The sequence below is a fragment of the Centrocercus urophasianus genome, unplaced genomic scaffold (genome assembly GCF_019232065.1).
Source record: "Centrocercus urophasianus isolate 14NV4802_14NV808 unplaced genomic scaffold, USGS_Curo_1.0 seq_10, whole genome shotgun sequence".
Lineage (NCBI taxonomy): Eukaryota > Metazoa > Chordata > Aves > Galliformes > Phasianidae > Centrocercus > Centrocercus urophasianus.
The window spans coordinates 17,820,912-17,846,706 of NW_024884142.1; the positions used below are offsets into that span (position 1 = coordinate 17,820,912).

At 36.3% G+C, this 25,795-nt stretch overlaps 2 protein-coding genes across 2 annotated transcripts in view; both read right to left on the reverse strand.

The window, feature by feature from the left end:
• Positions 1-25,795, reverse strand: part of DST (dystonin) — a 293,027-nt gene that overhangs the window by 108,997 nt on the left and 158,235 nt on the right. The window contains 16 exon segments of the mRNA XM_042829656.1: positions 2,569-2,704; positions 3,598-3,686; positions 6,148-6,282; positions 14,303-15,244; positions 16,801-16,899; positions 17,701-17,808; positions 17,897-17,980; positions 18,483-18,645; positions 20,882-21,075; positions 21,825-21,963; positions 22,164-22,342; positions 22,451-22,608; positions 23,531-23,714; positions 24,800-24,926; positions 25,167-25,321; positions 25,573-25,725. Coding sequence (XP_042685590.1) covers positions 2,569-2,704; positions 3,598-3,686; positions 6,148-6,282; positions 14,303-15,244; positions 16,801-16,899; positions 17,701-17,808; positions 17,897-17,980; positions 18,483-18,645; positions 20,882-21,075; positions 21,825-21,963; positions 22,164-22,342; positions 22,451-22,608; positions 23,531-23,714; positions 24,800-24,926; positions 25,167-25,321; positions 25,573-25,725 — 3,045 coding nt within the window.
• On the reverse strand, positions 6,202-14,258 carry LOC122166123 (plectin-like). Its single transcript, XM_042829669.1, has 3 exons — positions 12,942-14,258; positions 10,081-12,849; positions 6,202-9,533 (listed from the first exon to the last, which is right to left on the reverse strand). The coding sequence occupies exons 1-3, from the start codon at positions 12,951-12,953 to the stop codon at positions 7,617-7,619; spliced, it is 4,698 nt and encodes a 1,565-aa protein (XP_042685603.1). The 5' UTR covers positions 12,954-14,258; the 3' UTR covers positions 6,202-7,616.

Sequence of the window (25,795 nt, forward strand, 5' to 3'; positions counted from 1 at the left end):
TAATTCCTTTTGGACTTATGTGTTTGTTGTTGAAAGCCATTTCTGACACATCAGTAGTGTATGCAGAACTATCCCCTGCCAGAAACATATTGATGGCTTCCTGCAATTGTCCATCATATAACAGAAGTCTTCCTCCAGTGTTTGCATCCATATAACTATTCACCATCAGATAAGATATGAACAATTTCTTAGCTTGGTCTGAATTAAGACATGCAGGGTCTTCTGTACCAGAATCTTCCTGTTCCTCTTCACAGTCACGAAATAAAGATGACACGACTTCATATGATGATAACCATTTTGCAGCATTTTTACAGGAGGATTCTAATTCTTCTACACCGGGCATTTTATCCGGTAAAGTCACACTGTTCAGAATAGATACAGTATTGATGTCTATTAACCCTGACTGTGCAGCCCTGTCTAGACTGAGTACTTCACAAGTTTCTGGAATGTAAAGTGCAGCTATTTTCTGCCTATCACTTAGAATTTTGAATGCCAGCTCACTTGTTATCATTTCTTGGTGCAAAGATGTTGATATGGGGAATATTTCACCTGTGTCAGGCCATATTAGTCCAACAAAGCCTCTCTGTGCTTCTAACACCAGCAGTGCACTGGTAGATGATATTAAATTGCATTGTATGGCTTCATCAACAGTCAAGCGTTGCCCAGAATTTGGACAAAGGATTCCACCCGTTTGAACCTGATGTGTGAAGATTCCACAAGCAGTGTCCTGACCTATAATCCCTTGACTCACGGCCTCTTCCACAGTCATTTGCTTCCCTGACTCAGGGTCAATTATACCTCCAGATATTATCTGAGCCCCCAGCAGCCTAAACATTGTTTCCCTGTCAATGAGTCCTTCATGGGCTGCTCTCAAAATAGTTATTTTCCTTCCACATTTGAGTGTGACTCTACCTTTTTCTTGTGGTTTCACTGGTAGGAGTCTTAACCCTGTTTCACCATGTATTATGCTTCTATGAAGCATCTGCTCAAGGGAAATCTTTTCAGCACAATTAGGGTCTATGAGATCTTTACAAGTGTCTTGTCTTTCCAGAAGCTTTGCATATAATGCTGGAGAAATCAGGTTTCTCTGGAAAGCATTCTGCAAAGTCAGGTGCTCTCCAGTAGATGGTAAAATCAAGTGCCCACTTGAAAGCTGATTCTCAAGAATTTTAATAGCCAAAGGTTCTGAAATTAGACCTTGTTCTAAAGCTGATATAACTGGAAGATTTGATAATGTTGACTCTGAAATAAGCTTCTTTGCATTATTTAATTCCTGTAACTGCAATAGAGTCTGGTCATCAATTAGGGCACAAGCTTTAGCTTCTTCCAAATCATAACATATTCCTAATTCTGGAGAAATTATTCCAGTAAGGATCAGCTGATTCTCAAGCAACCTAACTCCAGTGTCATAGTCAATAAAACCTTTTAGAATAGACTGAAAAATAGAATGGACTTCTCCAGTCGTTTGGTCAATGATACCAGCAATGACTTTATGCACCTAAAAAGAAATACAAAAGAACAAGTATCACTATTTTAGACCAATTTCAAATTTACTTTTGCTTCTGAATGCATGATAAGCATAAGAACTTGTACTTACCAGGACTGGAAGAATGCTGTGAATGTTAGCAGCTCAAACGCACAAGTGATCTATGTCAGTCATTGAACAGCACACGATGTGATAAAAGATTTAAAATCAACATGCATCTGTGAATTAAAAACCTATGCTTTGCATACATAAATAGGGTTAGTGAAAGACAGTAGAAGAGATGATTGCAGAGTGAGCAAATAGAACATACTACCTGAAAGGCAAATTTTCATGCTCTAAATGTCTGTGAAATGTTAGAACTTCAGAAACAGTATGTGATTCAAAACAACCATGCTATTCATGTTTACAGCATACAGCACTCCTGTATATACATCCAACATTATGGAATCAGATATTCTAGCACCAAATAACGCTTTTAGTTTGCATGGAAAGCATGAAGTCAGTTTGGCAACATTATTTAAAGTAATTAAACAGACACTGCCTCCAAACGAGAAAATTCATATGCAACATTTTTTTCAGAAATCCATATTTAAGATTGAGATCTATTAGCAAATGGATACAGTGTCTCAGGGTCACTAACATTATTATGCACTTTCATTTTTATATCCAGATAAATTTTAAGAAAAACTGAAAGTAGATTTCTTCTGAGGACACTTCTGAAGGATATATGGAAGACATTAACATGTTACTTTGTGGTGTCCTTTCTGCGGCAGACACAGACTTATATAGCAGTCAAAGAATGGCTTTTATGAGAAGAGTTAAGCAATGAATGTTTATCTTTCTTCATGCAAGGCACACATTATCAAGACTCTTCACAAAAAAACCTGATGAGTGGAGTATTCATATGCACAGGTAAGGTAACACACAGTATTTCATAACTAATACACAAAACTTTGTCAGTTAAACCTTAAAATCCTTGACACACTGTTAATTACAGCTTCATTTTTCACCCATCACATATGGTTTCAAAACCATGCAGTAAAACTCAAAAGGCCCTGATATCCGAGTTTCCATCTTGCTACCTTTTCTTCCATCTTTTCATCATCCAAATAGTGTGCTTCCTGCAGCTGCTTCAAAGCTTCATTGGCTAACAAACTGTAGCTCTCCTGGAGGGATTTGACTTGTTTTTCCATTTCACCTCTCTCTTCATCTGTCATTCTATTAAAAAAAGAAACAGACAAACAAACAAAAAAAATAAGGAGGAGGTCTCTTAAATAATTTCTAGTCTGCCAATCTTTACTTAAAAAAAAGTTTATAACTGTTTATAGCTACTCAGATTAAAAAAAAGGTTAAACTAATCTACAATTTACTTTGAATGATAGCAAAAGCTTTTATCATTTGCATGTTCCTTTGCCAACTTATCACCAGTGAAGATGGGTAGCAAGTAGTCATGAAGTACCTCAGCAATTTGCTAGTGTACTAAAATCAAAGATTCACGGAATCATTTAAGTTAGAAGGGACCTTTAAAGGTCAGCTGGTACAACTTCCTTGCAATGAACAGGGACACCTGCAGCTAGATTAGGATGCTCAGAGCCTGGTCCAGCCTAACCTTGAATGCCCCCAGGGATGGGGCAACAACCACATCTCTGAGTAACCTATTCCCATGCCTCATCACTCTTACTGTAAAAACTTTTTTCATTTTTCAAAATCTCCACTCTTTTAGTTTGAGATCATTTCCCCTTGTTCTGTCACAGACCCTTCTAAATAACTTTAGATGAAAATGAAACAAATTTGAGATATAAAATTGAAATATTGATTTACTTTTAATTTGTTAATTATTTTTACTTCAAATGTCAATGATGATCTTGCACCCTTTAAGTTGAACAGAGGTACGTAAACCTAATCAAGCTCCTGAAATAAACAAAACTTAATCAACCTTTAACCAGAATGGTTGACAAAGTTTTATTAAAAAACAAAACAATAACAACAAAATCTGACACATGTGTATGTGAAGTATAATTGGAACTATAGCATGTGAATATGCTTTCTTTATAAGCAAACAGTATGTACTGATTCCATTAATTTATTTGAAAAATAAAAGCATGCCTTACTTGTCACTGTGTTTAGCTAAAAATGCCTGAGTAGTCTGCAGAGCTTCAGCTATTTGTTCTTTCTTAACTGACATTTCTTCAAGGGAAATCTGAAAAATAAACAAGTGTTCAAGATTTAACTATGCACAAATATAAAAAGAAAAGCAAACAAACAGCACAATGTTTCTAAGTGTGACAGAACTCAGTAGTGTAGGAACTTGAAATTAAAGAAAAGAGAAAGAAGCTGTTCCTAGACATATGTTACTTATTGTGAAATTCATTTATTATTGGATAAATCATTGCACTAGGTCTTTTGGTAAAATAAACTGAGTTAGAAAACAATTTGGTGAGCTAAACTGAATTTATTTCAAATGTTACTTGTTTAAAACTTAATCATTTAAAACCTCTGAGTATCTGGCAAAGTTTAAAGTAAATTCACAAAGATATGTATATAACGGCCATGCTCAAGAACTTGCACACCACAATAAGAGAGAGTAACTTTTTATAAAACGTATCAGAAGGCCTCAAACTTCACGAAATTCATTGACAGATTAATGCAAATTTAGATACTCAGAAAAAAATGAATTGTTTATTAAAATTCTCCCTCTATCGTTTGTGTCATTCCCACTCAAGCTCTAGTTCCAGCAGAGGAACTTGCAATAATTTAATCTTTTAATTTTTCTGAGAAACTGCCTGCAGTTCTTCAGACAAAAGCACTACCTTTGATTTTGGTTAAACAAAGGGAAAGGTGGGGGGAAGGGGCGGCAAGGGTTTTGTTAACAAGGCAGGGGTAAATCCAACGCAGGTGCTAAGTCAACTCTGGGAAGGTGCCTGGGAACGTAGGTTCATGTGGGCTGGGACACAACAATTCTGTCTTGATCAGTAGGTTTTGAACACAGTATGTCTTTGCATTCGCTACCAGCAAGCCACAGTCCCACAGTTCGTGCTGCTTGGGCAAAAACACGGACAGCAAGCATAGAATGCTGTACATGAGAAGACATGAGTTTCCCTTTCCTCAGGGTACTGGCATCACTATGATTGCTGTATATGCTACGTCACTACTGGCAGCAGCTTCTCCACCCCCGTTCCCAATGGCTACCCCTCAGAACACCCCCAAGTGTATGTATGAAATGTGCTTCAGCTAACATCAGCTATCAAAATAAAACAACTACAACAACAAAACTATAAAAATTAGCTATCAGGTTTGTACCAAACGTGTTGAGGCATCCATGTCAGACAGTGAATACAAAGCTAGGCATCTCTGGATGGTGCCCACTATCTCACAGGCTGTAATGGGAACACCCTCAGGAAATAGCTGCCTGCAGGTGGCAAGAGGAAGCCAAGACAACTAACCTGCATGTTACTTCTTGAGGGCTCAAGCTGTACTGGGAAGATGCCAATGTAGCTTTCGTGGTAGGCTTAGATGCTCCAAGGAGCATGGCGCTGGCCCAACACTAACAAAGGCTTTCACCACTATCATCAACAGGAGAAGCAAAAAAAAGCCAATACTGAATGTTTTCTGTCAGTTACAGAACTAGCACTGGTCCCCCAAATATATCTGCTCTTTTATACTATGGAGCACATCATCTACAAATAAGCAGTGTGTTAGCACCGGTGGCAGCTGCAGGGCTGTCTGACAGCAAGTTCAAACTCTGCAGGTTTGACACCAATGCCAATGTCCAAAATAAGAACACAGGATCAAGTTGCTTGAAAGATGTGCCAAAATCGAGTTTGGATTAACTGACCAGCCAAACTATTTCTGAAGGATGTGGAAAAGACACCGCTCTGTTTTTCTGCTGCTCAGTGGGCAGGCAGGCCTTTATTTCTGGAAATCCTTTCAGGTCACTAAGCTATTTTGCATGACAAAGCTAGCAAGGAAACCACTAGAAATTATATGAAACTTCGGAGATGGAAATTCACAGTCAGACTAACAACTATACACACAACAATAATAGATCTGCCAAAAAAACGGGTGCAAGATGGGCCCCTTCAGCAGCCTGTGGAATAGTGTGGTATTAAAAAGGGCCCCACTAACGCCCTCTGTATGCCCTAAGGAAGCAGATTTGAAAAGGAATGTGCATCTGTTCAAAAACTTTCAACTACTGTTTCATAAGCCATCCTGTAAGAACACCTGAAATAACTTTTTAATAGAAAATGAGAAGAAACTTGGCTCAAAGGCCTCTCCTGTGAACATTCTCCATCTTGGTGTCAGGGTAGAAGTCACCAGGCTGATTGACTGAACTACTGTAGGAGCAGGCAGCAGAACTACTACTGCTGTACTGTCCCTTTATAACAGTCAAATTGTGGTGTGCAGAGCACAGCTTCTCTAAATTGACATTTTGCACTGTACACTTGCGATGCAAAAGGCAGCTTCTACTCGTTCCAGAGTAACATTTGTATCCCTGAGTATTTATCCAATCCTCCATTCACAGCCAAACACAAAATTACATTTTAGTAAAATGTGGATGGCGATATGGAGAATAAAACAATACTTATGGAATATTTTGTCATTTCAATAAATGCAAAAAGCCAAAAAGGGAAGTGTTATTTTACTAAAAGACATCTGTGTACCTGCTGCTTAGGCAAATCTGTTTTTTCAGCCTTTTCTCCTCCTTCTTTGCTGAGTGTCTTGCTGAGGTTTGACACCCATTTCAGTAAATCCCCAGCCTTCTCAACGTGTTCTTTTTTTTCTTCTTCCATTGACCTCTGATGAGCATCACAAATTGTAAAACACGTGTAAATGTAAGTTGTAGGAATATTTAACATTCTTATCAATAGAAACACAGTTCTACCAAAATGGCAGTATTACCACATACCCTTAAAGTGATTTTCTTTTATTATTACCACATGCATTACTACGACACTTTGATGTAGGAACAAAAATGCCACATTGTTATTGACATTAACAGAACAATTCCTCAAAAGATTCCTAATCAAGAAATGCTTATTCATACACATGTACATTCATTACACAATGATTGATATGAAGAAAAAGCACAGGCAATTACTCAGCAGATGAAACCTAAACAACATTTGCATATAAAGCATCTCTGAATTGCTGCCTTTGCATTACCCTCAGGAGTGGATATCTACAGCCAGCATAGGATATCAGTATCACCAATCTATAGACATGGATTACTAAATTACAGCTCAGAAGAATACATTGCTTCTATGTCAACAGAAACAAGGACAATAAAAGTAAAATTGTACTTTTCTGCATAGGAAAATACATATGTTTTTCATAGTAACACAATATGTCAGTAGTTTGAAGTTTAGCAATACTTAGAAAACACATCTGAGCCCTTCCATGTGCAACAAGTGAAAATGAAAATATTTTATTTCAATGGATTTTTTTTTAACTGGACATGCAACTGTAATTCATTTGCCTATTAAAGTACAAAAAAATACTGTTAAGTTACCTGAAGTGTAGGGAAAAAAAAAACAGGATATGAAATTTTATGATGTGAGTAGCCCATTAAATTAATAAAATATCAGTGTGAGAAAAAATATTTGCTTGCTTACTGAATTGCAGATTTAACTCTTGTACACTGTTTTGCCACCCTTGTACAATAAATTACATTTGCAAACTGATTTGTAATACTAAATGAAGTAATTGTATGAAATACTGCATTGTCTTCACTCACAAAATGGGCACTCTCTTCAGTTTTTAATGGAAGAATCTGACTCGTCTCACCTAAATGTATGCATTCCACATATACAGTAGCTTCACTGATTTGTAACTTCCAGTTTATAATGCCTACATGAAGGTAACATCTGATAAAGCCTTCGGATACACCCTGAACACACTCTGCTTTTTGACATTACTAATTTGCCTTACTTTACCTAAAGATTTACACTTTATAGCAAGTAATACCTAATTCCAGGTTACCAGTGTATACTAATTAGCTGTTTAAACTAATTAGTTTCAAAGCAACTCCATCAGACAACATGATCTACAACTTTCATAGAAGTCATTGTAGACCTTTTCCTTAACTTGAATCGATTTTAAATCAGGCCTCAAATAAGTACTATCATCTCTATTATGAAGCATAGTACAGACTAGAAATTCCTGTTTTCATGGGCTGAGCTGCTTCTAACAATCGTAGGCCAGTGTGGCAATCAAAAACAGCACTCTCTAAAGCCTCTTTGTAGGTTAGCTTCTTCTTTGTTTTGGGGCATGTGATAACTTTAACATACAAATCTTCATCTTTCACCTTTGTAGCTGTGATGGCATCAATAACACCACACTTAATCCCATCTTCCATTGTCAATCTGGAATGAGATTTCGGATCTATCAACCCACCAGTCAGGTACTGATACTCCAGGCAGCGCATACCCATTTCCTTGTCTAGGGCATTTGTACTCATAGCTTCAACAGCTGACATAACTGTATTCCTTACAGGGTGAATGATCCCTGTAAAGATTAGTTCACATTGCTGAATCTGCTTGGCACAACCATCATCAATTAATTCCCTTTGCAAAGCTTCTGAAACACTGTACTTTTTCCCAGTGAATGGATCAATTATGCCTCCTGTGCTGACCTGAGCTTCAAGACATCTGAGGGCTGTAACTCTATCTACCAGATTTCTGCGTGAGGCTTTTAAAACTGGAATTCTTTCATTGGTTTCAGAAAGCCAAAATCCTGCGATTGGACTGTTTAGGTCTTTCTTTGGTTGTGAACTGCTAAGTAAAATATCTCCCAACTCACTAACTGTGATTAAGCCCTCTTTGTATTTATTGACTAATGCTCTGTCAATTCTACCCTGATTGATGGCGTCCTCAATATTTAACTGCACACCAGTTTTATGGTCTGTAAGCAAAATAAAAGAACTCCCATCTGAATCAAAACACGTAGACTCCTTCCAATCAAATTCCTGTTTTGAAAGCTCAAGATACGTAGCTTTATCAACACTTCTTTTTTTATAAGCCTCATAGGAAGTCATTTCAGCTCCTGTTTTGATGTCTACTACAGAAATTCTATGACTTTTCTCTGCCGATGGGCTGCTTATTCTCCTTTCACCAATTGGAAGCAGTAAACAATTACTGCTAACACTGAACAAGCACATTTTTAGCAAATCACAGTAGTACATAGCTTTCCTGTTGTTTGGATTATGAAAACATTTCACATTACTAGAAGGTTCATGCAAAAACTTCAGAATCGTATTATTAAGCAAGCCAAGCTGCACTGCAGTTTCTGGAGGTACACGAACACTTCTTATGGGGTCAATAACCCCCCCAGTTGCAATTTGAGCTTCAAGGATATTTTTACCCTTTTTTCTTTCTAGAAGTCGAGCTTCCATAGCTTGGTACACAGATACCACTTTACCAGAACAGCAATATCCCAAAACAGCTTTTTCTGCTTCATGCAGTCTACTCTTGAATTCACTATCTACAAGCCCTCTAACAACTGAATCATCAACAGAGAATTTCTGACCTGTTGTAGGATCAATGATGAAACCAGTAGCTGCTTGGGCCTCTAAAAATGCTAATGCCACTGCCTTCCCTATGATTCTTCTCTTTGTTGCTAAAGAAAAAGACAGTATTTCTTTGCTGGATTCAAGGTACACTCCAGCTATAGCTGTAGGTTTAGTTAAAAATTTTTCAAGACTTTTCTGAACCTCGTCAATAGTTTTCTGCCCTGAATGGAGATGCTCAACAGTAAGCCTGTCTAGAAGTTTAACTTCAATCAATTGTCTGGCAGTTACATCACGTCGAAGACCTTGAAATTTAATATCATCATATTCTTCTGGAAAACATTCCAACTGAGTAGCAATATCAACAGTTCTCAAAATCTCTTCTCCTAAGAAAGAATTCATCTTTGCAAAGTCTTCTCTCCTAAACCCTTCAGATGTTTTGTATCCCTCAAACATTCTCTCTTCATTACCAAATGTCTTGTCATTCTCTTGTTTTAATGTTGTAACTTCAACATGCATGTCATACTGCTTGTTCTTCGCTATCTGTAAATAGGAATTTTTTGACACAGTGAGAAATAGATCTGCAAAACTTTGCTGCACATAATTCAGTTCTAAATCCACCACCAGAGAAACAAAAAGGAGAACCTGAATATATTAGAAAGGAGATCTGTTATCAGCATTGAACAGCACAGAAATATAAATAGCTAGAGATTTAGAATGCATTCATCATTTCAAATGTTTATTCAGCAATCAGAATAGGATTAGATTAAGCATCAAGATTTGTTGTTATTAGATGAACTTAGCACTGTTAAGCAAAGCTCATTTTGACCAATGATGACACAATGGTGTATGTGAAATCTTATTTCCAACAAACCACATAAAATAATGTGTTTCCTGGATATTAACAAGCCTGCTACAATGGTTTAACGAAAAGCTGAGCAACAAAGTGAAAATGAAGAGGTCCCCTTCACCAACATATGAGCATAAGAAACATGAGAGAGAACAAAGAATAGTGATAGAGCATAAATAAAAAATAGAATAGTAAGAGCCACCACTAGGAAGGCAAACCCTCACAAAATTTATTGTATACCTCCAAGGGATGCACTTTTACTAATCCTAATTCAAGTTTCATGTCTTCTCCAGGCCTACTTGTTTGTCTGGAACTGTGTAGGTTCCTGTTTCTCAATTTGTCTCTTTCAGATATTCCAGTGATTTCACTTGATTTATCAAAGGTTATCTGGAACTGCGTACTTGTTTGAGAAACAAACTCTGTATAGGATTGTGATCTTGCATCTTCTAGTGATTGATTTATTCTTGACATCTGGAACTGCACCTCCCTTGGTATTGTATCATCAGCACTCACATACAGTGTATTTTCTTCTATTTGATCAGATTTAAAACTTGTTCTCTCTTGTTTCTGCCTTAACAAAGGTGAACAAGGTCTTACATGTGAAGGATGCTGTTCAGATTCCCTAGATGAGCTGTCATTCAGGTAATTCAATTCATTTCCTCTTCTCTCACAGCTCATTTTAAATCCACAATCTTTGATTTTATTGTCCTGTTGAAGTTCATTCTGAAACAAAAGAAACCTATGTTCACTTTCCTTGACCTGCAGGTCCATCTTCTGTTTCACATCCTCAACCAGGTGCTTCTGCACTTCCAACTCTTCCTCAAGTTTCCTGCACTTCTGATGATAGTCCATTTCAGCATGCTTTCCTTGTTGTAGTTGTTCTTGACATTTTTTAAGCCTTTCTTGCAGATCTTCAATCTGTTTCTTGTACAGCATGATGCTTTCCTCAGCCAAATGTTTTTCCTGTTGAAGAGCAACACACTCTAATTTTATGCCAGAAATGTCCTTTTCTGTGATGCTATGAGATTCCAGTAATTTTTCTACTTTCTTCCTGAATTCCTCTGCCGAGTGCTTAAATTTGATTGACTCTTCCTGAAACAGAATCATTTTCTTGCGTGCCATTTGTTCATCCAGAGTCTTCTGATGCAGTTCGTCCTGTAATTTTTTTAGTTTACTACTTAGCTCTTGTATATGAACTTCTTGCAGCTGTATTTTCTGCTCATTCACTCTCTTTTCTGTGGTTAGAGCACACACTTGGGCATTTAGATTTTTAATCTCTAGGTCAGCGGTTAGAGCAGAAGCATTTTGTTTATCAGATTTCTGTTTATATTCACTAACTAAGTCTTTTGTTTTACCAAGATCATCTTCTAGGCTTTTGATCTTACATATGAATTCTTGCTCCATAATGGTTTGTTTGTGCAGTTGTTCATTTGTTGTACGCAGTTGCTCTTTGAAACCATCTGCTAGGGTTTTTAATGCATCATTTTTCCTCTGAATACTTTGTTTTTCCAAAGTCATCTTCTCTGACTCGGATTGAATTTGCTTCATCCGTAGTTTTGTTTCAGTATTCCATTTATTAAGATCCTCTATCTTTCGTTTCAATGTTTCCGACATCTGATTGCTCTTGGCTAATTCATTCTTTAGCATCTGAATTTCCTGCAGGTTTTCTTCTTCTTTTCTTGTTTTATGAAGCAATTGCTCCTGAATTTTCTTATACTGGTCTTGAAGATAATTTGCTTCTCCTTTGCATGACTGCATTCTGTGTTCAGCTTCCAGTGTCTCTTTTTGAAGAGAACTGATTTGTGAATTTAAATGTTTGATAGTGATTTCAGTTTTTGCTTGTGATCTACTTAATTCCTCTACTTCTCTTTTTAGTTGTATCTTTTCCTGCTGAACAGATTTCAGTTCCTCCTGATAGTTCATCTTAATTTGCTTAAGATCTATAGCTTCTTGCATTACCTCTTCAGCTTTACTTGTGGTTCTATGTAGTTGCTTGTCAAGTTCTTTCAGCTGTTGCAGATAGCTTTGCTCTACTTGGTCTTTTTCCTCCAATTTGATTTTTAGGCATTTAAGTTCACTATTGGCTTCATCTAATTTTTCTTTTAATAAACGACACTTTTCTTCTGTTGATGATTTCTGAAGCTCGATTTCATTTAATTCATATTTGAGGTCTTTTATGGTTTTATCAGCTTTTTTGTTAGCAAGGATTAGCTCATCCACCTTATGCTTAAGCTCTTCTACTTTTTTTGCTTCTTGTTTCTTCTGGAAACTTGTAATTTCAGAATCAATCCTACACTGGCTGCCTTGCCCAGCTGTGTAAGTTGGCAGGGAAGTTTCTCTAGTCACAGTGTACCTGCCTCCAACAACTTTCCTTTTGGTTTCAGTCTTCTCTTTTGCTTGCAGGTTTATTTCTGATAGATACCCTTTAAACTCAAGATCTTCCTCCATTTGCTTTATCAGTTTCATAAGTTTCTCCTCTCCTTCTGTTTTTTGCTTCAGCTCCTGCATGAGGGTTTTTTTTTGCTGCTCTAAATCATGAAGATTAGTATCTTTCCTTCTTAAATGTTCTTCAAGATTTCTTCTGGTAAAGGTGCTTTCTTCTATTTGATTTCGAAAAGCTCGAAGATTTTCTTCCAATATATTTCTTTGTGTCTCTGCCTGAAAAATGAGCTGCCTTACACACTCCAACTCCTGCTTTGCATCTGCTTTCTCTTTCTCAACGTTCTCTAGATCCATACGACACTGTTTTGCTTCTTGCTCAGCCTTGGTCTTTTGAAGACAGATCTCTTCCATATCCTTTTGCTGCTTCTTCCGTTCATTTTCTGCAGCTTCCCTCAGTTTGGGGAGCTCCTGTTCCACTTGGATTTTTTGTTTCTTCACATTCTCCAGCATCTCCTCAAGTGCTTTTACCTTTCCCATGAGTTTTCTGTTCTCATCAGTTGTGCTATTTTTCTGTGCCATTAGATCTGAATATGCCTCCCGCACTGATGCCTCCTTATTCCTTAAAATCTGTAGAAAAATAAATTAAGTTATAACGCAGCCTCTGTAATACGGCATATGGAACATTAGGCTCTTTGAAAAGCAGAATGGATAATACTTACTCTTATATACATGGTACGTCCAGAAGGTAGCAGCTCCCACCACCATCACCTTCTCTTGATACAGTAATGTTCAGGAAGTTACCATTAGCCAAATATGAAACCCTTCTTAAAGACATCCACATAACGAAGAAGTCCTAAAGCCACTCACTTCAATCTTATGCCTCTTAGCAGTTAGCAGAAACAAACAGCTTGCATACATTTTTTTTCTCCAAATAGGTAAACAGTGAGATAAACACCATGTGCAAGAATTTCCAAGGAGAAACTACCACTTTTGGATCAGTTCAGTGTGAGATGGAAGAAGCTTCTTACACTCACAAGCAAAAAAAACACAAGAGAAATATGGAAATCGCCTCCAAGGAAAGAAACCGCATTTAGAGACAGAATCGAGATGCATCATGACCAGAAAGGGAACTATTCTCCAATAAATCTATGTCCTGTAGTGTGCTCCATACACCTTCACTGTCTCTGCCAGGAGACCAGGAGCACAGCTGCTCTGCAGTACAGACACAGAACATAAACATAGTAATTAAGAAAATCCTCATGAAAATCCAGAGAGATGGTAGACTTCACATGCTGGCAGGTGAAGGCAAGCTCTAATAAGCAGATGTACATTCACCAGCAGGAATACAGTTGAAACCATACAAATTTCACCTTCATTAGCACTATCATGGTTTTAGGTACCAAGCACGAGCTAACATGAGGTAAGAACATAACCTAATTCCTATGATCACACAAACATGGCTTGAAAGGGAATTACAGCAATATCTTCAAGTAAACAAAACATTATCTTAGCTCAAATCTACCAGATTACCTGATTTTATTTTATTGTTTTTACATGACATATGTATTTCCTAAAAGGCTAATGCAAAGGCAGCTTCTTCAGTTTCACTCTATATTTCCCCTGATCTATCACATAGACAATTTTTAACAGATCCCAGCCAACACAACACATTGATTTTTTTACCCAATCTCTTTACATGCTCTCACAGGCATAAAATCTAAATGTATTATGCTTGAAACAGACAAAAGTATATGGACACAAACTAAATTCTGTTAGGTTCCATTACTTCTAATTAAGATTAAGGCTGAGCATTAGCTGGGTGGAGAAAAGGATGGCAATTAAATAGTAATACCAAATGAATATATAGATAAATTTATGAAAACTGAAACAAAAATCATCTTAAATCCACAAAAATTATTATATCATTAGAATACTGATTATTTAAATTATGTTCAATCAACTTTAACTCATTTGATCTGGACATATTTGAGATTCAACTGTTGATTTAGATCGGTTTAGAATCATTCTCAATTTAATTTTGCCTATTTATGCCATTTGCATCACATGAAAATTCTGGTACCTTAATTATAGTTGGGCGCCATTTATCTTCATTACCACTGTCTTTTTTCTTTGGCTTCTCTCTTTTTTCAAGGGAGATTTTGCTTACTGTTTTTTCATACAATGCTTTTTGGACATCAGTGTTTTTTCCAGGTATGTCTGTGCTTTGACCTTTATCTTTACTTTCCATTTCTGCAACTAGCCACAAATCTTTGTATTTCTCATCCTGTGCTAACTCATTCTCTCCACTCAGTTCCTTCCTATTTATATTTATGGTGTCCAAGCCATACATCTTACCCTGTGATATTTTCTTCTCACTAACTGTCTCTTCCCAACACAAAAGTTTTTTACCTAATCTATGTTCTGGAAAATAATTCCCTCCTCCAGAAATCATTTCTGATGGTGTATTTAATTCCTGTGCATTTCCCAACAATTCTGTATCTAAATTTGGATCACTCTGTGCTTTTCTTGATCTTTTTCTTTCTTTGTTTTCTACTTCATCCAGTTCAGATAACTTATTTGTTTCTCCCTCTATTTTCAGTCTCTCTCCACTAACAATCTGCTGATCAGGATTATTGTTCCCTCTCACATAGGTCTCAGCTGAAAGAAAACAGTCTTTTCTATCATCTTCCTTACTTTGATCACCAAACACCATTACATTGTCTTGCTCTGTACATAGCTTATATTCTCTGTTGCCATTAATGCTACTTTCTTGATCACTGACACTTAAAAACTGTTTTAAAGTTCTATCAGTTTTGTTTTTATCAGTTCTGTCTAATTTTCTTCTCTGAATTTCCTGTGTATTTTCTGTGTGTTTAGGTTTCCTGGGAGAGTTATCTTTTTGCATATATTCCACATCCACTGTGCTTTCATTAGGCGTACTTTCCACTTCGTTACATCCCAAACATTCAAAGACTTCAGCTGACTTCACAGGTTGCTGGAGTTCACTCTCATCTGGTAAGTTCTGAGCATGACAGCACGTGAATTAAACAGAGATTGCAAGTGATCTTATTTTTCTCTATTCTGAGCTATCTTAATGCCATTACTGAGAGTTAGAAAGAAAGACTGTCATGGAAGAAGATCTTGAGACAATCACAGATTTCAGAGGTTTGATCCCAGGAAAAGAATATCATTATTTTTCCTCTGAAAAGGATTTTTCATGTTCTAATTTGCTACCCTGATCATAAAGAAAAACTCAGCAAATCACTGTGAGACTGGGAATCTGTTTAGGTTATCTTCAAAGAAATAATTGGAAATTTAGAAGAACTTGGGGTAGGACAGGATTTGGGTGGAGAACGTTTGATTTTGGAAAAAAGTTCTGGGGTTTCAGAGCAGACTGAAACTCAAAGGAGTTCAAAAGACTCTATTAGCTCTTGACAAGCATTCACACCAATCTTGGTCCTTGTTTCAGTTCTTGTTCTTCAACTTTTTATCCATGATACGGTTAGTATTATTTGTTAGGATAAATTCTCAGTTATAAAGGCTATCTATCAAAACAGGTTATCTATTTTCATTTGCATTCTCTATAACTTTTTGATGGACAAAGATGCATGCTCTTAGTGTTAACAGTTTGTTCAGAGGCATTCAAAAGCTAGAAATGGCAGGAAGAAAAAGCCAGGAGAAGAACTGCGTTTTCCTTTAAGAAAGAAAGCTATGCTTTTTTCTGTAAAAAAAAATCGTCATCTGTACTCTAGGACTATATTTAATATAGACACAACTAATTATAGGACTACTTAGAACGTGGGCATTATTATAGAGATATGCACTGCATAAATTATACTAAAACACTACAATCCTTAAGAAACTTAATGCATTTCAAAAAAAAAAAAAAAAAAAAAGAAGAATTTAAATGCTTTTGATTTTTGTTCTCAATTATTTGCAATGGTGTTTCTGCAGCAAGCATGCATTTTGAGCAATTTGTCTGTTAATTTCAGTAACTTACTGTTGTTAATAAGATTAAACACTAAACAGAAATCAAATGCAGTTTGACCTTAAAGTATCAAGACTGTAGAGAGGTAGAAGTAGGAATATCTAAACATGCCCAAGAAACTTATATTATTCAAGAAAACACTTCATTTCCCTGTTAAAAACTCTAATGTGTTGCAAGTGGACCAGAACACACATTATGGAAAGTAAGACCTACTCAGGATATCAAACAGCATATGCACACTGATTTTTTCCTTGGCTTAATGACTGCATTTATCCCAAACATTGAGCCCTCGAATACTGCAGTATTGCAATGTTCTGCATGTAACTGCATCTCTAGCACAGTTTATCGTCACAGAGTCTTTTTCACTGGAATAACAAGTAAAACATATGGACGGTGTGGTTTTGCTCATCTGAATTAAAATTTAGTTAGTTGCCATTTAACACTCGTACATTCCTGCATAAGGCACAGCATTTACGGAATTCCAGTAATTTGTATCTACTACTACCATTGTGAATAAGTCCAGCAGACATATTGCTCTTCATTTGCCTAGCTGCTCTTTTTGCTTGGTTGGTTTTTAGGGGATGACTTACCTCTTCCTCTTCCAGTCTTTTCAGAGAGTCACCTGCAAACTTGATGTACTGTGTCATCAAAGTCACTAAGGCAGTATAACGAGTTCGTAAATCCATGAACTGCAGAGAAGCAAATGGGGAAGACAAGAAGAGAGAGGAAAACACACTGAATGCCACATAAAAGACATCTCCTAGAACTGACCTTCAAAGAGTTAATAATAACTCCCCTCGAACCTATCCTGACTTTGGTTTGAAAGCCATGGATTTTTATTCCAAAACCCTGATTTCCATTCCAAGGTCTTTGTTTCCATTGCACAGTTGAAAGCAATCAACAGGGTACACTCATACAAATAAATTACAGGGATCTACAAGGAGATCCAGAAGCAGAAAAAAAATAGATGATAATGTTTTGACTTAATAGCAATTCTTTTTCTCTGTAAGAACACATTAAAAGAGGAGACAAGTAGTGCCATTCACTATTTCTCTCTAACACCTGGGAGACAGATTCACATTTCTCGTATAAGGTTGAGGGATGGAATTGCCTCAGTTGAAACCCAGAATCAGTACATTTTATTATAGCAAGGACTAAAGCTTCCCCTGTTTACTGTGATCAAGACTCAGTCCAAAGGTAATTATTATTAACAGGTTTTCCAGAAGCTCATTTCTCAGATGATTTTTTAAATAATCTGCAGACTTGTATTCAACAGCAGCACTAAAATTATCTAAATTCTGCATAATGCTCAATAGAATATTTATCACAGCATTTAGCTACAGACAAAAAGATATTGATTGAGTTACTCTATTCACTCATAATGAATTGTAAATAATATAATTCTATTTACTCAATTTTAAGGAAAAAAACTTTCCAAAGAAGAAATATTTTCAAGAAGAAAATATTCCTGTCAGAAGAAACCAATTTACCTCTTGAATAATGAAGTCTGATGAGCTTTGCATTCTTCGTCGTTTCACTGGAGATTTTTGTTGGGAATCAACCATAGCTCTGTAAGTCATAGTCTGCAACTCATAGTCCTATAAAAACATAAAATACACAAAATGGTCAGCGTTCCACATGATAATGACAGAAAATGAGGATTCTAAGTATATCAGTATTTATTACCTTCACAGCAGCTGAGTACTGTTCTGCATATTTCTGGCATTCGTCTATTTTGCTTTGTTTCATTTCAATCTCAGAAACCAGCATCTGTAAAATATGAATCCACATCCTCATCTTAAAAAGTGATACTTATGATTGCTGTTATTATTATTGCTACTTTATCTGACATCAATAAATCATGTAATATGTACATTTCAAGTGGATAAAAGTAATTACATGCTTAAGCCCATGTCTCAGCCTTGTTTGGTATAGAGTACAAAAGTGAAGGAAATCCTGTCAAGCTTAATACCTTGTGAGCAAACTTCAAAATAAAGGAGGATATACCACTTCATTTGCTATTTTTGTGAACATCAGAGAACCAAAATTAGTCTGACTATAGAACGGTAACAGTTAGTGAGTGGTATATTAATAATGTTAGCTGCACTGTGAACAGGAGAACATGGAAGCTGGTAATTTGGAATGTAGACAATAAACTCTGAGGGATTTATAAGCTTATTACATCAAGAAAAAACTGATACCATTGGGTTTAACTGATACTTGAGTTCAGTCATTGCAGCAGTGCACTCCTACAATGAGATGGCTTCCATACCTTATGTTGGTTCAGCTGTTTAGCCAATGCTTTGCTATTTTCAGGACGGATTTCTTGAATCTTCCTCTGAGTATCTTCCACTTGCTGAATCCAAGTGTCCAATGAATTGTAAGTATCTTTGTAGTACTTCAGAGATTTATTAATACCTTCTAAGTCACGTAACCTGATTTTATTTTACAAAAATGCAGAGTGAAAATGAATGTGAAAGACAAGAAGTACAACAGTAAACCAAAAATAGCTTTAAAGGCTGTAGCTCTGCTCTGCTTATAACATACTTAGCTCTGCTATAAGCATCCTAAAATAACACTAACTGAACAGTGAATTAACTTCTCAAATGTTAGGAAAAGCTTGATGAATGTTTTCATTTGCCTTAAGTGACACCCAAGAGAAATCCCACTCCAGAAAAAAAATGGCACATATCTTTCATTAGCGAGCTAAATTGCTTGAAATGCTGTGAGCACAGGAATCCCTAAGCATGCTGTCAGATAGATGGCTTTGCAACCATAATTAATGCTAAGTGAGAGTATCTGAATCCAAATGACAAAAAGCTGTGGTGGAGTTCAGTAGCAGTTCACTATACTATGCCTCCCACAAAACAACAGCAGTTACTCTAAAACTAAGGACTTTAGACATCCTCAGGCACTAAAGCACACAGTCTTCTTGGCTAAGTCCCTTTATAAATTACATTTTTCATCTGACAAAAACTACTCTGCATTTCTTGAAATCGGCTTCCATTCTAATGAGAATTACTGACACTCTACATTCATGGTTCTTCAAATTTTGCATAAATAGGACTAATCCAAAATACTGCATATTTATGGATAAACATGCTTCAAAACTTTTTATAGGATGATTTTAAGTACTTCAAATTGCAGTAACGTTGTTCTCAAGATGCCAAAAATAGAGTAAGAAAAGAGCAAGCAAAGGCTACAACATTGCTCAGGCTTCACATTCAGCTTTATGCTAATAATTATGAAAGTAAGGAAGGATCAGCCAAGATTTGTATATAATTTACATGTAATGATCATCAGTGTCAAGCTGTTAGCAAGCAGAAGAGTGAGCATTTGCAGAAAGCAGTTTGTTTACCACTAGATGCTGCAACAACCACAATCTGTCCTATTTACATCAGAAGTTTCTAAGTATTAACAGCAATTATTCAGCATGTACTATTCAGAACACAGCCCTGCAAGGACAGCGTTTGTTTTATGACTGCCTTATGATGAAATATGGAAACTTTAGTATCTTGTGAAGGTAATGTTTTATCATTTCAATTCTGTCATAGTATCAGATGATGAAAAATCTGAGTTGATTTAAAGCCAGCCATTCTCTTCCAATCATCTTTAAATCAGTCAGTTTTTCCCCCATCTGTCTTTGAATTTCTAGCAATGCTAAACAGAGCCAACTAAGTTAGCTAGCTCAAATGAATAATCTCAGTATTATACCTGAGTAGACATTCACCCCTTAGAAAAGGAGGACAAAAGCGTGAAAGGTTATTGCATGAAGTTTTAAGTAAACAGCACTGTATTTGATGCTCCCACTCGGGTTATTTATAACGACAAATTAAAGTAGATTTTAATGGAAATAAATTCAGGCTGTGTATTAAAGCCTTCTTTAACTTCTTGATACCACAAAGGAGACAAAAATGTAGAGATTGAAGGGAAAAGTGATTCTAGAAATGTCATGTATGGACACCTCCTTCAGAATTACTAAAATGTGTGTCCTGCAGTATCTAAACTTGTGAAGGTTGTGCATTTGAGCACTATTATCCAATATCATCATGGTAATAATAATGATTAAGTTAATTTAGAGCAGCATTGCATTTGTATACGGAGACTGCATGAAATCAATTGCACACCAAAAGAAAAACATGTGCATGCTACCAAAAATTTTTAATTTAGTAGTTATGACAAAATCATCACAGAAGACAATGGAAGCTAACGGCTTCCAGACTTAGCACTTGAGTCATTAAAAGTAAATAAACATCAACCCAATCATAACTGATGAATCAGCTCATGACTTTTGCCTGTCAGAATTAATTACATGGACAAACTGACAGCATTTTGATAGGAGAGCAAGCCATTTCTGTAGGCTTTTTTTTGGAAAGAAAACATAACACTTTCTCTCTACTGCATCTCAGTAAATTGTAAGAAACTAAATAAAGTTTCAATATTCTATTAGTCTTTTTGTGCTAAATAGGCAGAAGTATTTCCCATGGAAAAGATGGACAGTAACGTCAACAGCAAAGAAAAGATAAGAATCCTTGATCTTAGCATGTTTTAGAAATACTGTTGAAAACTACGCTAACCTGTATTAACATACATTTTTTTTACTATTTACCATAAAAAAGCAGTAAGTGCAGCAGAAAACATTAACAGACTTTAACAGAAAGTTATACTAACCTATTTTCAATCTGAGAATGAATATTTTGCCACCTCTCGGCTAACTGATCAACTTTTTCTTTATGCCAGTCAAAGTCAAGATCACGTTCCTTGTGCATTTTGAACATCTGATCGCTGATCATCTTTGCCTTCTGCAGCTCATCCTCTAAGGCATGGAATACTTCTCTTTTCTCATCTACTTCAGATCTCCATTGCTAGAACATAGTAAATGAGAAATTGTAAACTATTCCTAAGTTACAATGCTATGAATGAGCCAACACACCTGGTTGCTCAGACACTGGAATGGCACTGGAATGGGTCTGAAGCAACTAATTAGCTATGAACTGCAAAATAGTTCTGAGCAACAAAAGAATCAAACACAACTAGCAAATTAACATACTTATCTGATAAATTACTGCTTTCAAAAAAATAAAAAAGGTAGATGCCAGTCACTCTAACAACAACAAAAAAACCATTACTCATCATTATTTATCATTTGCAATATTGAAACGAGCTATATGCAACATATGAACAATTCCGACCTTCAGCCTTAGTCTTCCTCAAAGATAAATGCTAAATTTCATAGGAAACCCCAATTACCATACCACAGCAGCAGCAAGAAAGTTGTTGAGGCCACATTCACATAATTTATGTTACCTTAAGCACACATTACTTTTGCAGAGACAGAAAAAGTCGTACTGCAGTAATAATAACTGACCCTCTTGGAAGTTCAGTCACTGCAAGTCATTACCAAATTACAAGCATGCACATACAACTGTTTAATTCCTAATGCTCTCAAGAGGTTTTTCTGAGTTATCGGTGCTAATACACTCTTTCCTCCAAATGCACAAGCCACCTTTTGATAAACTATGTATTTTTATGCATTTTATGCTTAATCAGAATAAGTGTTATGAGACGGATTATTTCCTACTGTTTGCTTTGCCCAGGAAAAGTCAACTCTTACCTTTAATGTACCCATAAGATTTTCAATGTTGGTTTTGTCAGCAGTTACTGCCTCTTCTTCACATAACTTAGTCTCGTAGAGTTTTACTAATGATTCTGCACCTTGAGTATTCTTCAGCACCAAATTCACAGTTTTTAATCTGAAAAACAGTAACAAATAATAACAACAGTCAGCATGCCTGTGTTTGTCAGTCATTTCATGTAATGGAGTACTCTTACACAATGTTAAAATCATGTTAACTCTCTTTTCCCTATCAGATATTATTCCTACTAATATCTTTGTTTTGAAGAGAAAACTACAAACTAAAGTATGTGTGATGGGAAATGACCGACTACTTACTTATCTATGTAAATGGAAGACATGGAATAAACTTGGTTCATATTCTGAATAACAACGCTGAGTTCAGAGCGCAGGGTGGGAACTGAAGGTGAACCAGCAGCCTGACTGAAGAACTCTTCACATTTATCTGTGATGACTCCCAGGTCATCCTTCAGTCGATCCAGCTCCTTCTTCAGCTTCTGTAAAACGAAAGGTGATGGACAATGTTCTTATTCTGTATCGATATAATGCATACTCAACTTCCTAGGTAACTCTTACTATTTAATACAGATTTCTTAAAGTCTCACCTCTTGCTCTGAAATCCTAAAGACGCTTTCATGTAGATCATCTCTTTCCATTGGGGTCCGGATCTGTCGGATTAACCGTTCCTCACAGGTCTCCAGCCGGAGCCTGATATTTCTGACTTCGGAGATGTACAGATTGTAAACAGATTCTTCATGCTCCTCTGTTGGAAGAAACAAGGCAAATTTTAGCAAACAAAGTCACCTTGTCAATTTCTCCCTGTCTTCTCTCAAAAGTCTTTAAAAAGCCATCATTCTGCAGGACTTTTTATGAACAACTGAAAAGCCACCAATTTTCATAAGAATTCTGGCTATAAAACATTTTAGGTGCTTCAAAATTTTAGCTAGCATTGGATCACCTCCTCACACTTCAGAAATTAGCATACACCATTGATCATTCTTCCCTTACACAGACAGTGCTAACACATTCAGTGCCTGATTCTTTTAGTCAGACACATCAGGTATGATACTACAGGAAATCTCAGGGAATATTTTTTGAATATACTCTTTCAGAGGGACAGGACAGCAAGTCTTTCCTTAAGTACAGTGAACTATGCTAATGCACCAATCGGTTTTAAACCATTGCATTCCTGTAATTCACCAGATACTTGACAGTAAATCAGAACAAATATTTTAAGCTTTTTGTGCTTGTTGTATTTTAGAACAGTTAAGAGAACAGTAACTATGGGCAGTCTGTGGAGCTAAACAAATAATTTACTTGCATTAAAAATGATCTAATTCTGTTACGAACTTAACCAAATTGCCAGTTTGTATTCAAACAACCAGAAACAGCAAGGAAAACCTTACTGAGCAGTTTACTGGAGTGAAAAAAAAAATTAAAAAATCTTGGGGGTACATTTTTTTGTACCACCTATGTTAACACTTCAATATTTTTGTTTAAATAAATAAATACAAAGTTAACAAAAATTTAGATCTTATATACAGTGCAGTTGTATACACTGCTAAAACAATGGCTCTTTATCCATTCAAAAAAAAACCAACAAAACATGATCAATACCAACAACAGTAATTCTCTAGAGCTTAAATTTATGAAGAACTGCAATCTCATACGTAAGGGCATCTTACCTCTTTCTGCAGACTTCAGAAGCTCTTGATAGTATTGCTTGCAAATATTAACTTCCCTTTCCAGTTGTGCAGTATCAGAGCTTGTGAAGATTTTGGACTCCTGGCTATCTTCCACAAAATCATCAAAGCGGGACTGCAAATTGCTCAGAACCTGCTGATGTTCACCTGGCAGCATTGTTTTTATCTGTAACAAATCAAAACCCAAGGCATGGTCAGCAATGATGCCTCACTCACGCAGTTGTCTGCAACACTTCATATCAAAAAGAATTAATAACCAATTATTAGGGCAGTAGAAGTTATAAGATGGTGGTCCTGAAAGCTTGTCATTCCTGGGCTGTGGTCCACTTGACAGGCATCAGATGAACATTCGGTAGATTATACGCAAAACAGAATCCTTTTCTGTATTTAAAGCCAGTGATTGGCTCTTAAGCCAATCTTACACCAGACACAGTCTCTCCATCTACGTCACATAGCAACAAACAGGCAGCCAGCAAGTCACAGGAATCACATTTGCTATTATTTCAGGTTCCTTTTTCCCCAACAGCAATAGTGGGAAGAGTGGATTTAAAAAGTCATTTTGGGTATTACAAATATTACTGCAACAGTTTGAAAACAGATATATACCAGTGCTGTATAACAAACCCCTATATTATTCATGCTGTATATTCAACAGCATATAATTTGGTGATATCACATGGTTTTAGCTAGACAGAACAGTATTTTGATCTACGTATCTGACAAATTAATCCTATTTATCAATTTAGAATTTCAAATTACAGACATATATAAGGATGAAATAAATGATTAGAGAGGAATGAGTATTCAACTGCCTTCAGCTTGAAAGGCTAAATGCAACATTCGCAGTAAGAAATTGCAGCGCAATGAATTAATGGGAGGTTTCACTAGGGAAGATCACCTCCCAAATACCTGCAACATAAATGCAGAAAGGTAGACTCTTCCAAAACAAAATTCAGATTTAATCACTGTTTGATTACTTTCAACACATCCCATACCTCTAATGACAATAAGAAAGTAGAAAGATTAGTATAGTAAGGCTACAGGTAATTTTTATGATACAATCTCTCTCCACCTTCCTCATGTAATGTCTGTTAAGGCTGTTCAGATCAAGGCAGAACGTTTCACAGTGGTGCCCTGTCAGCTATTTCCAGAAGATGAGGATAAGTTTAAATTTATCATACAATATTTCCAGAAATTGTAGCCTACATCCTGGTAAATGTCTAAAAGTCCCTTGGTAGACATAATACATACCGAGGCAACATTGCCAGCTCTAACTGCTTCAATTTCATTTGTTAGGTAATGCCAGGAAACCACACTCTTCATGTTTACATGCGACTCATGCCAAAGGGCCAAAACGTTCTGAAACTGCTGTTCAATCCTGAAGCATAAAAAAGTCCAATTTAAGGTGAGAAAACATGTTTTATACTGCAGTAACATAGGAAAAGGGAAAAAAAAAAAAAAAAAAAAAAAAGGCAGTTTAACCCAAGTTTCATATTGGAAAAAGATTTAAAGCAACTGTTTCCTCAGCTCTAGCCCAAAGGACTGTTGTTTCTCTACATAAAGAAACAAAAATATTTGTATTAAACATATTTTAAAGCAGGTTTTACTTTGCCTTTACCTGTTGGCTGTATCTATTGCTTCCTTGTTTGGTGGAGGAACACTAAAGCATACAGATGGAACCATGGCCTCATTACCACTTGGGCTAATGACTTTCCATTTAGCACGATGGGAGTTGTTTGCTAATATACACTCATCATCCTTGTAAATAGTTATCTAGAATTAAAAGAAAAGCGTAGTAATTTAATGATCTAAGCATTACAAAATAGTTTTACAAAGCTCTTTTGTAAATGGTGCACTAAATAAGCAACAGAATAACCAAAACAAAGCTCAACACAAGGATTTGCTCTTGTTCATTAGGGTGGAAGATATTTCGAGCCCAGTGTTCTCCAGGAAGATGGTAATTAATGAAACTTCAGCTGAATCTTCACATCTGTAATTGATTTGAGGACATTCAAGTTTCTAACCTCAATTTGTCTGTAGTCACAGATGGCTTTAATTGGGATGGTTGTTTTCAGTACACAGTCAGGGTTCCTTGGCTTCAGCTGAATTATCGCCTTTGCTCTCCCCACAAGGCCTGCTACTGTGCTCTTATACTGCAGGAGTTGCTCCTTTTCTTCCTAGAACAGTTAAGAAAAGAAAACATAGTAAGAAGTGGCCAGAATACAGTGATCCTGCTAAGCTTTTCTG

Coding starts and splice junctions, on each gene's coding strand:
- LOC122166123 (XM_042829669.1), bottom strand. Junction 9,534..10,080: donor TAAAAGTGCATCCCTTGGAG/GTATACAATAAA, acceptor TCCTATTTACAG/ATAGCGAAGAACAAGCAGTA.